The following is a 12815-nucleotide window of genomic DNA, read 5'->3' as shown; positions in this document are numbered from 1 at the left end:
AGGCTCAGAGAGGGGAAGAGACCTGCCCGAAGCCCCACAGCTGGTGGGGGCAGAGCAGAAACTAGAAGCCCGGCCTCCTGACACCAGGTTGGCGGCTCAAGTTTCCATGCCACACCTTCGGTGTGGGTTTTCCAGAAAGCTCGTCCTCAACTTTAGTTAGTGGTCGTCATCCAGACTCCATGGGGATGGCGTTCCGTTCCTCCCAGGGCTGCCCAGAGGCTGGATGTAACTGTGCCCAGAGCCAGTGTTGGGGGCCGAAGGCCAGTGTGTACTGGCCCCCTGCTGCTGTTTGTGGAGAAAGTGGGTCCTCGTGGGCTCACAGGCCCCTGTGAGAGGGTGGCATTTTGCATCCTTTGTCAAATCCAGCCCCTCTGCAGCCAGGGTGGGGCTTTGGGTCCCCAGGATAGGGGAGCAGCGTGTGCCTAGGATCTGACCCCATCACCAAGCCTTGCAGGCACCCTGGGAGAATACATTGCCGGGCGGAACACCAGCTGCAGAGAAGAGGAAATTGGGATTCTCTGGCCTGGCTAGCTCCCAAGCCTGCCTCACAGCCCCACTCTCCCTTGAAGGCTGTCTTTTTAAGCCTGCTTGCATCATCTGAGCTCTAACCTTTCTGTAGCTCATGTTCGAGTGTTTTTGTCAGTGAAAACCACAGCGATTTTTTTTTAAATAATGAACTCCTTAAAACTTCTGGAAGCCAGGATCCACTTTCTGCAGGCAGTCATCGAGTATCAACCCACCACCCCAATTTCTGACCCTCCCCTGTTCCTAAGACAGTTTGTAAATCACTGAAATGGCACATTTCTGTTGACTGTGTATGTCTTGCTTTTTGACCCCATCAGACAGGGTTAGCCTTGTCTAGAGTCAGATATGGGGGCCAAAAACCAAGGAAGAGCTCTTATGCCTGTGTTTTCCTTTAGAGCTGGATAAAGAAGCATTTCTGAGAAGCAGTAGAAGGCTTAGCGGCTCTTGTGAAATCTCATGTGGGGAATGCTTCAGCCCGCAGTTGGCAGGACTTTGGTAGTTGACCCCCACGTGTCCGACATTGTGCAGGATCCAGAGAGGCAGGGTCCCTGCCACGCAGGGGCTTTCGTTCAAGTGGAGAGGGAGTTGACAGATGATGAAGCGAGGGATGCCCAGTCTGTGCTCTGGGCCTTTGGAGGCCAATGCGGCCAGTGGGGACAGGGCAGCTGGGAGCTCACAGAGGGAGACCAGGCTGGACCCTGAAAGGCTTGGGCACTGGGAGGAGTATTGAAGCAGAGGTGCGGGGGCAGGGGCAGGGGTGGGTGGGAAAGTATAGCGCTCCCTGGCCTCCCCAAGGGACCTCAGTTCCATGACCCCTCTGTTCTCTGAGAGGCTCTGCTCTGCCCTGTGTCACTGGTCTCTCTCTGTCTATCTCCTGCCCGGCAGGTCCACTCTGTCCAGGTGCTGCAATGCCCCCTCCTTCCTCTTCACCACCCAGAAGAACACGCCCCTGGGGACGAAACTCAAGTATGAGGTGGACACCAGCGGCATCTACCACATCAACCGGGAGATCTTCCACATGTTTCCCAAGGTGCTGCTTTGGGCAGGGCGGTCCGGGTGGGACAATGGAGCTGACCCAGTAGGGCCCTCTGTGGCCACGCCCGTGTGGCGTGGCATCACTCAGCTGTGCCCTGCACCCAGCTGTCCTGGTCCTGGCTTGCCATTCTCGTAGGCTCAGTAGACCGTCCTCCGGGGTTCCTGGGGGTTCTGTCGGAGCACAAAGAATGCCAACTGGCTGTTATTTGAATGACTGTTGGCAAGAAAGTGGTTGTGAAGTTTTGGTTATTGCCTTGCTTGCAGAGAACATCCCGAAGCTATCTGGGAGCAGGATTAAGCATTTGTCCCCAACCCAAGGGAGGCACAAGAGCAAAAATGTACATGCAGGGACTTCCCTGGTGGCGCAGAGCTTAAGAATCCACCTGCCAATGCAGGGGACACGGGTTCGAGCCCTGGTCCGGGAAGATCCCACAGGCCGTGGAGCAACTAAGCCCGTGCACCACAGCTACTGAGCCTGTGCTCTAGAGCCCTGGAGCCACAACTACTGAGCCCGCTCGCCTAGAGCCCATGCTCCACAACAAGAGAAGCCACTGCAATGAGAAGCCCATGCACCACAACGAAGAGTAGCCCCTGCTCACCACAACTAAAGAAAGCCCGCGCACAGCAACAAAGACCCAACACAGCCAAAAATAAATAATAAATTAATTAATAATTTTTAAAAAATGTACATGCAAAGGTTGTGTGCACAAGAAAGCGCAAACCATACAAAGTAAAGCGCTGAAAGGTTGATCTCGTATTGGCTGACCTTGGGCAGTCCTTTTTGTCTTTCAAGGCTCCACTCTCACTGTCTGTAACACTGGGGTTTGGACTAGGAATAGGTTTGGCTGCTTAGAATAGAAAATCCAAAATATCAGAGACTTAAACAAGAGAGACGTTTATTATTATTTTTTCCTTCACCTATGAGAAGCCTGGAGGGAGGCTGTTCATTCAGGGCCAGCACGAGGCTCCTTGGCCAGGGGGACCACAGAATGAGTGGCCCACGTGAGCAAAGTGCTCAGATCACAGAACCCAGGCGCAGGCAGGCGCTTCTGGCCTAGTCGTTGCACCAGACCCTTGGAGAAGGGACCCTGGAGCCTGTATGTTCAGCGGATGAGGATGGTTACCACCTGAAGAGGAAGGTTCCATGCAAGGTGTTTATAGGCACCCCCTGGAGAGTGCCAGCCCAGGGCAGGGTTTAGTGGGTCCAGTTTGTAGAACTGCTGGCGTTCTAGCAAACTAGGGTGTGGGGCGGGTTCAGTTCTTGCTGGATGAATGTGCGGGGCTGGGCTGCCCTGCTCCGGGGAGTGCTAATGAGGCAAAGCCCAGGGGTTCCCTGCATTCTTTTTTATTTATTTAAATATCTTTATTGGAGTATAATTACTTCTTGCTCCGAGCACCAGAGTGCACTGGTATGACTGGGCCTTGGGGGGGGAGGGGAGCAATGGGGAGGAGCTGGAGGTGGAGGGTGTCAAACATACCCTCCCACAGCAGCTGCTGGAGGAGGATGGGGTGTGAGTCGTCTTTACGAGGTGGGTCTTTCAAGGCCTGGAACGTGAGACTGGTGACAGCAGGTGAACTTGCAGGTAATGCCAGTGGGTGACACACAGCTCAAGTATAACATATGGATGCAAGGAGGGCCATGGGGATGGGCCACTGAGGCCCAGGGAAGTGGAACAGGGGTTGCCAAACGCGCAGGCCATATGGTCTCTGTCACAGCTACTCACCTTTATCGTTCTAGCATGAAGCAGCCACAGACACGAGAAAGCAACAGAGTGTGGCTGGATCCCAATAACGCTTTAGTTCCCATTAGACATTGAAATTTGAATTTTATATGTTTTACACATCACAAAGTATTCTTTTTTCCCACCCTTGAAAAAATATAAAATCTATTCTTAGCTTGCTGGCTGTACAGAAATAGGTGGCGGGTCCGATGTGGCCCACAGGCCGTAATTTACCACCCCCGAATTAGAGCATGTGATGTAGAAGTATTTCCCAAACTTCCCTAAGGTGAGGTTTTTGGGGGGGCATTGAAAAATATGCAGCTTCTTGGGCTCCTACCCTGACCCTGAAGATTCTGGTTCTGTGGTTCTGGGATGGAGCTAAGAATGTGTATTTTCAGAAAGTACCCAGGTAGTTTTTGATTTACAGAAGTGTGAGAAACACTGACATAGAACATAAAAAGCCCTTGATGATCTCTCCAAAAAGGACTTTGTTTTTATTCTTTCTCTGGTCAAAGTCAAACAGTGCAGTTCCCCCCACTGGCCATGAGACGCCCTTGTTTTCCCCGTCCCGGTTCCCGGAGCCTGGCCCTCCAGGGAAAATGTGCCATGAGGAAGGACAGTCTCCCACAGACAGGTGCAGCATCTCCTTTGGATTTAGCCTAATTGCTGATGATCCCATTGTACTGGGATTTTCCGTGACACTTGTCTGGCACTTGGTTCCAACGTAAGCCCCAGGTGCTGACCAGGGCCACTGTCACGCAGGGCTGGCCAGCTGGTGTGAGATAGGAGGAAAGCTGCCCGGCAGCCTCTGGGTGACAGAGATGGCGGGTAACTTCAGGGCCATCCCGTAATAACCACCTGGTCCCCTTGCAGAGACACCTCTGCGCCAAGCACTGCAGTGGGTTAGCTTTCCATCTACTCCAGTGGTTCTCAACGTGGGGGGCAGGGAGGTGGAGACATTTGGCAACGTCTGGAGATGCTCTTGCTTGTCATGACGGCGGGGGGGGGGGGTGTGCTCCTGGCATCTAGTGGGAAGAGGCCAGAGATGCCGCTACGCGTTCTACACTGCACAGCCAGCCCTGCGACGAGGAATGAGCTGCTCCAAAGTATCAGTAGTGCCAAGTTGAGAAGCTCTGCTTTACATCATCTCAAACGCAGAGTCACAGGAAATACACGTTACTATTCTTATTTTACAAATCACAAAGTTTAATTTGTAATAAACTTTACAAAATTTACAAAACCAAGTCACCGAGGGCTCAAAACACTTGTCCGTGGTTTCCTCACCTCATTGTGGGGCAAAACCAGGATTGAACTGGGTCCGTTGACTAGGGTGCCCAATCCTGGTTTGACCAAATATAAGTCCTGCATCCCAAGCAAAGTGCCCTAGTCCTGGGCCAACTGGGATGGTTGGTCACCCTACCCTGGACTCCAGGTCTACACTCGTGCCCTGAGCCTTCCTGGTCCCACCTGCCTCAGGATGCCCACGAGGCCTAGAATGGGGACGTGGCCTAGAACCAGGTCTCCTAATCAGGCCAGTATTTGCTTTTTCCTGCCTACTTGCCTGTGGTCCCCTGGAAAGCATGCCCAGGGAGTCTCTGTGGGCAGCCAGCGCCCAGACCGAGGTAACACCACCAGCCGAGGTATGACCAGGTTGGAGCGCTGGGGGATGCTCCCTCCCAGTGCCCCCGTGGCTGTCATCATTACTAGAGTGAGTCCTGAGCTCTCTGTGCTCAACGCTTTTTCTTGACAGAGATCCCAGTGTCCCTGCCTCTCACTGCTCCCCTGGTGTGGCCTTGCTTGCCCACCCCTCGTCAGTTGTCTCTGCTGCTACCAAGTCCTGGCATCTGTCCCAGTCTATATGACCTTTCTATCCCAGGCCTGTGCCCTCCCCATGGAGCAGAGGGAGGGTCTGTACCTTACCCTGAGCTGAAAGGGGTGAGGGCTAGGTTTAGGGCCCTGGTCCCTGGTGGCTCTGCCACATCTCTGCTGCTGTCATCTCCCAGAAGGTCTGCATTAACCATTAAAACATGTGGATTAGAAGTAAAAGAAGCTGGGATTCCACTGGGAAAACCAAAGGCAAGCAGGGTTAGCCGTAACTCGTACTCTCGTCTTTCTGGAAACCGGAGGCATCCCAGGGCTTATTGAAAAAGGCTGTGGAGATCTGGCTTCCAGTTCTGGCTCATTCCTAATTGCCCGTGGAACTGAGAACGAAGCTTTTGACCTCTCTTCATCTGCAAAGTGGAATAACCACTTTTCTCCCACATTTACTACAAGGCTGTCTTGTGAGGCTACGAGGAGTGGAGGTGGACGTGGGTGCAGAGGTGAGAGCACCAGATGAAGGCAGGGGGGGCATCGCCTCTGACAGCCGTGCCCCTGTCTCCCCAGGACATGCCCTACTACCGGTCCCAATTTAAGAAATGTGCCGTGGTGGGCAATGGGGGCATCCTAAAGAACAGCCGCTGCGGGAGGGAGATCAACAGTGCCGACTTTGTCTTCCGGTAAGAATTGCCCCGGGTCTGCACCTGCCACCTCTACCCCCATGGCCCTCCCCCTCCGTGCCTGCCCCCTTTCTGGTTCCCCAGCCTGCTAGTGCTGCCATTTACGTGATTACTCCCCACTCCCCACCCCTGCAGACCTCATGCTCTGGGTTGTCCCTTCCCCCTTTAGCTCTGTCCCTTGCAAGGGTTGAATCTCTCAGGTCCTCAGTCTCCACATCTGCAGAATGGGAGCAAATGGCATAATAGATGTGAAGACACTGAGGACTCCCAGGGCTCATGCGGATCTGTTGGTGAGGTCGCCTGGGCAGCCACCTCTCTGGCTGGGTTCCACTCTTCTGGAAGCACCGCTTGGAACCAGGGTAGTCTTGTGGCTGACACCAATGTGAGCTTCACCCTGGCCTTACCTAAGCTAGACACTTGTCCTTGTATTTCTTCTTCCTTATGTAGAAGGCCTTCTTATCTCTTTGGGGACCCTCACTTACCTCTTTAGCCTGGGTGAAGAAGATAGGTTGAAAATGAGAGTTTAAAGCAAAGAGACTTGGGTTGAGGCTGCAGTGGGATCTCATGGGTCATGGATCTACAACCATTGGGTCACCCAGGGTTGGTGAGGGAAGGGGTTGAACTTGCCCTTCCATGCCCAGGCACGAAGATTCCACCCAGCTGGTTTCCTCTGTGTCCCTCTGCCCACACGATCACCAGCCCTTTCTTCGCCACACCCCAGCTCCCCAGCTCTATCTAGAATGACATACCACATGCAGTCGGGCTGCCTCATCTCTTCTGCAGGTGCAACCTACCCCCCATCTCGGAGAAGTACACCATGGATGTAGGGGTGAAGACAGATGTGGTCACGGTGAACCCCAGCATCATCACAGAGAGGTCAGTGGCCCTCTTTCTAAACTTGTGCTGTCCAATATGATAGCCATTCATCATGTGTGGCCACTGGGCATGATCCAGTTGAGATGTGCCGTCTGTAAGTGCAACACACACACTTGATTTAAAAGCTTAATATGAGAAAGAGGATGGGCCGTGCCTTATTACATTTTTATATTGATTACATATTAAAATGATAGTATTCGGGGTATATCAGGTTAAATAAAATCTACTGTAAAAATTAATTTCACCTACTTCTTTCTACTTCTCTAAATGTGCTTCCTAGAACATTTAAAATTACGTTTGTGGCCTGCATTATATTTCTTTTGGACAGCACTGGTCTAGACTCTCTTTCCCTAGAGATGGGCCAGAGAGCTTTCCAGTGTGTGACGGGGGCAGGCAGCTCCCTACACAGTGTGTCCTCCCGGCAGTGGGGAGAAGCCTCATGCAAAGACCTCAACCCCCGCTCCTGACTCCCCTCCTGGGGTCTGTCTGGGAGGCCTGGGGGAGGGGCTGATGGGGTTAAAACTCCAACTGGGGCATAGTCACACCTCCAGGTCAGATGAAGGGTAAGAGGAGGGGGAGTTGTTAAATCCGGTCAGATGCCCGGGCACATTTACAAGGAGTCAGCTGAGTGAGGGAGCATTCAGAGAGGTGCGCAGTGAGCCAGCTGGGAGGGCTGTTCAGTGTAAAGAGAAAGGCGAGCGAGGGGAGGAAGGGCTCAGAGGACAGGCAGCTGGTTTGGTGTTCTTCACTGGGGGAAGGCAGTGACAGGTGAATCCTTGGGGAAGGCAGGACAGGTGAGTCCTGAGGGCTCTAGGGAAAGCCTCCACTCCCTCACCCCTTCCCCTCTGAGCCCGCCCCGGGCACCCTCAGCCGTATGGGTTAAGTATTACCCTTCCCCTGCAACCACACACTAGATATTTGTCCCTTTGGGTCCAGATTGCCCTCTCCGGCACTCACTTACAAAAATATAACCGTCCCGGAGGAAGGTGGACATTCATCTGCTAAGTGACTGAGCCGAAAGGGGGGGGGGTGGCCTTGAGGGGCTCCTACGTCCTTTGAAAAGACGCCAGGGTGCAGGGGTGGGGCAAACGGAGGGTTCCCGGGGCCCCGTCTCACCCTGCGCCCCCGCCAGGTTCCACAAGCTGGAGAAGTGGCGGCGGCCCTTCTACCGGGTGCTGCAGGTGTACGAGAACGCGTCCGTGCTGCTGCCTGCATTCTACAACACGCGCAACACCGACGTGTCCATCCGCGTCAAGTACGTGCTGGACGACTTCGAGTCGCCGCAGGCCGTGTACTACTTCCACCCGCAGTACCTGGTCAACGTGTCGCGCTACTGGCTTAGCCTCGGGGTGCGCGCCAAGCGCATCAGCACCGGCCTCATCCTGGTCACGGCGGCGCTGGAACTGTGCGAGGAGGTGCACCTGTTCGGCTTCTGGGCCTTCCCCATGAACCCCTCGGGCCTCTACATCACCCACCACTACTATGACAACGTCAAGCCCCGCCCGGGCTTCCACGCCATGCCCTCCGAGATCTTCAACTTCCTGCACCTGCACAGCCGCGGCATCCTGCGCGTGCACACGGGCACCTGCAACTGCTGCTGAGGGCGGCGCAGGCTGCCCGCCAGCCCGGCATACGGAACCTCGCTCCTCCTCGCCCGCCCACCCGCAGGGCAGGGCGAAGGCCTGGCGCTGAGGCTGGCACGCCCTCGGACGCTCGGCTTCGGGCTTGGGTCCTGTGGGCTGGGAGGCTGGGCTGGGGGCCAGGCGGAGTCAGCTCCATGCCGAGCGCCCCCCACCTGCGCATGGGTAGCGCGCTGCTGGGCCACAGCTCAAGGTCGCGGCCCTGGGGATTGCAAGTGAATCAAGCACATTTCCACTCAGTTTTAGCAACCAAGAGAGCACAAACTGTATGGCCTCTTTGCAGCTAAAGGAAGGCCCCAGCGGGAACGGAAAAGAGGGAGACAGGACATATGAGCATGGTTAAGATTTAACTCAGGATTTTGGGTTCCTGAGCCTTATACCCAGGCCTCAGCCCTGAATTGTTGTAGAGAACCTCAGAGCTTAGAGGCCAACCCAGCGGCCAGACCTTCCTGTGGGGACAATGGCTCAGAGAGGTCCAGGGATTACCAGCCAAGGTTCCACCAACCGAGTCCATCAAGCGGCACTGTGAGATCTGATGCAAGGCCTGTGTGTTCCAATCTTCGCCGAGACACCGTCAGCCAAGGAGAGCCACACCCTTCAAACGCATCCGCAGGCACACACATAAGTCTTGGCGCCTCCAAGTTCAATCCTGCGTTTGATCTTTTGATGAGAAGGAAATAAACCAGACCAGCCATTTGCACTAAGGTTTCCAAGCCAATGTTACCGACTCAATAAGTGCTTAGCGACTTGCTTCCTCTTCTGTCTCCCTATCTTCAGCTCTGTTTTAACCAGGAGTTATTTATAAGATCCATCCCTCTGTGTGTTCCTGAATACTGCACAATCCTGCTGTATAACGTTCCTGAATTGGAACCGTAAGGCTCCAGACTGGAAAACGCTGACATGTGACTGGTGAGCTTAGCGATGGAAGTGAGCCATGGTCTCTGACACCAGCATCACTGAGGTTCTACTGTAAAGGTGGGACTTCCCACAGCACTCAGCCTGGTGGCCTTCACACGCACGGACCCACAGGGCCTCTGCTTTGGGAAGTCAGCTGGACCTAGCCTAAAAGGGGTTCACATGTCATTTCACATCCCTTTGCTTCCCCCGTGGTGTTTTGCCTTAGAATTTTGTGTGGTATGAATTGCCTTAGAATTTAGCTTTGTGGAATCGTAGAGTATTAGTCCTGAAAGACCTTCAGCTCCCTCCCTCCTCCCTCCTTCCCTCCCCCCTCCCTTCTTTGCTCTCACCCTTCTTCCCTTCCTCCTTTCTCCCCTCCTTCCCATAAATATTTCCAGAAGCCTATTCTGCTTTGGTTTGGGGCTGGGCTTGGGAAGACAAGGTGACACATAAAGGCAGTATCTCTGTCTTCTAGGAGTGGAGGGCAGACCATAGGCAAATTCTGGCCCCGCCCACTGGGTGTTCAGAGGGGGAGGGACTGTGAGAGCACAGCAGGGAACGGGACCTTTCATCTGATCACCTCATTTTACAGGCAGAGCAATAGGCCCAGCTGGTGAGAGACAGGTGGGCACAGGCCTTGTCCCGGGCCCCCAGGCTCCCCATCCAGGGCAGAACCCCTTCCTCTTGCCTGGATTTCATGTTGGTGGGCCAATATAGAGCAAGTACTCCATGCACGACACTCCTCTAGATGCTGGCCTTGCTTCTGAGCTCTGGTCCTCACTGGGAAAACCTGGGGCTGCTCTGAACCCGTCTGCTTGTCTGCAGAGCAAGGAAGTAGCCAATGAGGTAAATTAGGCCCAAGCACTTGGCGAACCAGGAAACACTACTAAGGATGGTGGGTGGTTATGCTTCCCTGTGCTCTGCCTGTTTCTCCCAAGGAAGGAATGGCTGGAAAGATTCCAGTTAACTGAGGTTTCCAGCCACTTGTTTCTGGTTAATGGAGCCCCTTTCTTGAAACTACAGAATGTCAGAACTGGAAGGCTCTTAAAGACCATTTTGTCCCACATAAGGAAACAGGCCCAGAACAGGGAGGTGGCCTGGGTCAAGTCGTGCCAGGGGCTCTGTTGAATGCCTGCTGAGGACAGAACCCTCTGCCAGAAGCCCTCTGTTTATGTTCCAGATGGGGCAGTGTTTGGGGGCAAGAGCCTTGGTGAGTCAAATACCATGGTTCTTACAGCCAAGGGTGTCATGGGCTGGTGTCTGCCCCAGCCAGGTCCCTTGTAGGGGCTGGGGATGGAGCCTCATGACCCATCCTGTGAAGGAGCTGGACTCCTTGCTCTCGGTCCTGTTTAAGTCGCTGGGTCTTAGGGCAAGTCCCTTCCCCTCCCTTAGGATCTCCGTTTCTTCATCTCTACAACTAAAGGCTTAAAAAATATCCCTAGGGTCTCTGTAATCTTTAATTTTATTTAAGTTTTTGGAAGTACTAATGATGTATGGATCTAAGCCATAAATAATATTTATTATTATAATAGCTAAGATTTACTGTACGCTTATTCTGTGTCAGGCCCTACACTGGGCACTTTCTTTGCACTGTCTCCTGTGATCATCACAAAACCCCCTTGGGTAAGAAGACTCCATTGGGCAGGTGGGGAAACTGAGGCTCAGAGCCGTTCAGTGTCTGGCTGATGGCCAAGCACCCGATGGAGGAAACCGCACCCGTGTCTGTAGAACCCCAAAGCCTGTGCTCCAAACCTGTCTTAGCTGCTTCCTAGCCACTGCCACTAGGGCTGGAACAAGAGGGATCCTGACTGAGAGGCCACTGTAGGGTGGTGCTGGGCCCCGCTCTAGGGACAGTGCTCTGGGAGGCTGTTATGGGTCCAGGATGGAGGCTGCTTGTAGGTGCTCCCCCACCCACCCAGCCCTGGCCCTGGCTGCAGTACAGATGCACCCACAGTGCAATGTATGCAGGGGAGTTGAGGTCATCTCCACATTTTGCAGAAGGGGTACATATTAAAAGATAACATGTTGGGGGACTTGCCCAAGGCCACATGGCTGGCTAGTGACTCAACTGGGACTCAGCCTCCTGACTGCCAGGCTACACTTTTCTCCTGCAGCCAGTGTTTGTAGGCAATGCACCCTTTCAAAGGCTCGAAGAGACCTGGGTGTTGACTCAGGAAGCCCCACCCCACCACTTTCCTCGCAACTCCACCCCCATCCCACCATGCAGACTACCAGTGACACTCTTGTATAAGGGAAATCAATTCCCCAAAACAAAGCAACCATCGTGTCTTCCTTTGTGCTATGCCCACTGCTCCAGGCTTGAAAGGCAGCAAAAACAAGTAAACGACTTGGTGCTCAGGCAAGCAAAAAGGAAGGTGGCGCAAGGTCAGATGTGGCCTCTGAGACCGTTTCAGCACTGCTGCTGCGGCAGCTCTGCCCACTAATCACCTGGTGCTGCAGAGAGCAGGGAGCCCATTGCCCTTGACTCTGCTGAGTAAGTGGAGAAGGGGGGAAGCAGTGGCAGCACTTCCTGACGACTGAAGGACAGCACAGAGCTGGCTTCAGCCAGGCATTCAGGACATTGTTACTGAGCGCTCATTTTGTGCTGGGCATCGTGCAAGGGGCCGTTGAACTAGTGATGAGCAGAATGTAGCCCCAGCCCTCTTGGAGCTTATGGTCCGGTGGGCATGTCCAGATGCTGAACTGAGTCCCCCAGGCACACGTAGGAGCTGAGCTGAGTGCTAGCAAGTCTGGGCTCAGGGACAGTTAGCACGAGAGGAACACCTGGCCATGCCGGGGTCAGTCCTGAATTCCGAAGGTTGGCAGAATGACTGTAATTGTCAAAGCAGTGTATCTATGTCAGGCCTCATCCTTAACATCCATGTGACGTGTGACAGGGTGACCACACTGGTCTTTTGAGTCCTCTCTTCCTTTTTGTTTTTTTATAAGGAACCACTTTCCCCCGACTTTCCTCTCTGAACGCTCCTGCTCAGGTTTCTTTGTGGACTCATCTTCCGTGAAGCTTCCTCAGGGTTCCTTTCTCTTTCTAGGAGCATTTCTGCAGAAATCACATCTGTTCGCAGCCTCACATCTCTCCTGTCCTTGCATCTTACACCCCTCTCCTGGAGGCCATTTCTCCCTTGGAACATCAGGAACACGCTTGCCGTGGCCGTCTGAATGTCTGTACCTGCTCAGCATCTCAGACCTCAACATGTCCTCAACTGGTACAGTTAAAAGGGCAATCTGGGTTCAAAGTCATGTGCCCTTACTTACTAGTGACCTTGGGGGAGCTACCAAAGCCCCTGGAGGCTCTGACTCATCATCTGAGGTTGAAGCCAGGACACCAGCCTCACCAGCTGTGGAATAGGGTTGCACAATGCCTAGCACAGTGCCGGCACAAACTAGACACCCAGAGAGCAGTTTCCCTCTTCCTCCTTTCTTCCCCTGCTGAATGGCTCTACCACATCAATGGCCCTTCAGCCCCAAAACTGGGTCACTCTTGGCTCTTCCTTCTTCACTTTCTATGTCTATTTGTTCACCAAATTTTATCAATTCTGATTCATAAATATCCCTTGAATTCATTCCCTACCTGCATTCCTTCCGCCACTGCCCTAACTCAGACC

General features: G+C 53.7%; 1 protein-coding gene across 2 annotated transcripts in view; it reads left to right on the top strand.

The window, feature by feature from the left end:
- ST8SIA5 (ST8 alpha-N-acetyl-neuraminide alpha-2,8-sialyltransferase 5) overlaps positions 1-11050 on the top strand; it is a 64640-nt gene extending 53590 nt beyond the window's left edge. For both annotated transcript variants that reach the window (XM_082667667.1, XM_082667666.1), the window contains 4 exons: positions 1411-1555; positions 5667-5779; positions 6563-6655; positions 7788-11050. In XM_082667667.1, coding sequence (XP_082523793.1) covers positions 1411-1555; positions 5667-5779; positions 6563-6655; positions 7788-8256 — 820 coding nt within the window. In that variant the 3' untranslated portion in view covers positions 8257-11050. The remainder of the gene's footprint in view (positions 1-1410; positions 1556-5666; positions 5780-6562; positions 6656-7787) is intronic.
- Positions 11051-12815: the final 1765 nt, after the last annotated feature.

This window comes from Grampus griseus (assembly GCF_964374135.1).
Source record: "Grampus griseus genome assembly, chromosome: 12".
NCBI lineage: Eukaryota > Metazoa > Chordata > Mammalia > Artiodactyla > Delphinidae > Grampus > Grampus griseus.
This window is presented reverse-complemented; position numbering and strand designations above follow the sequence as displayed.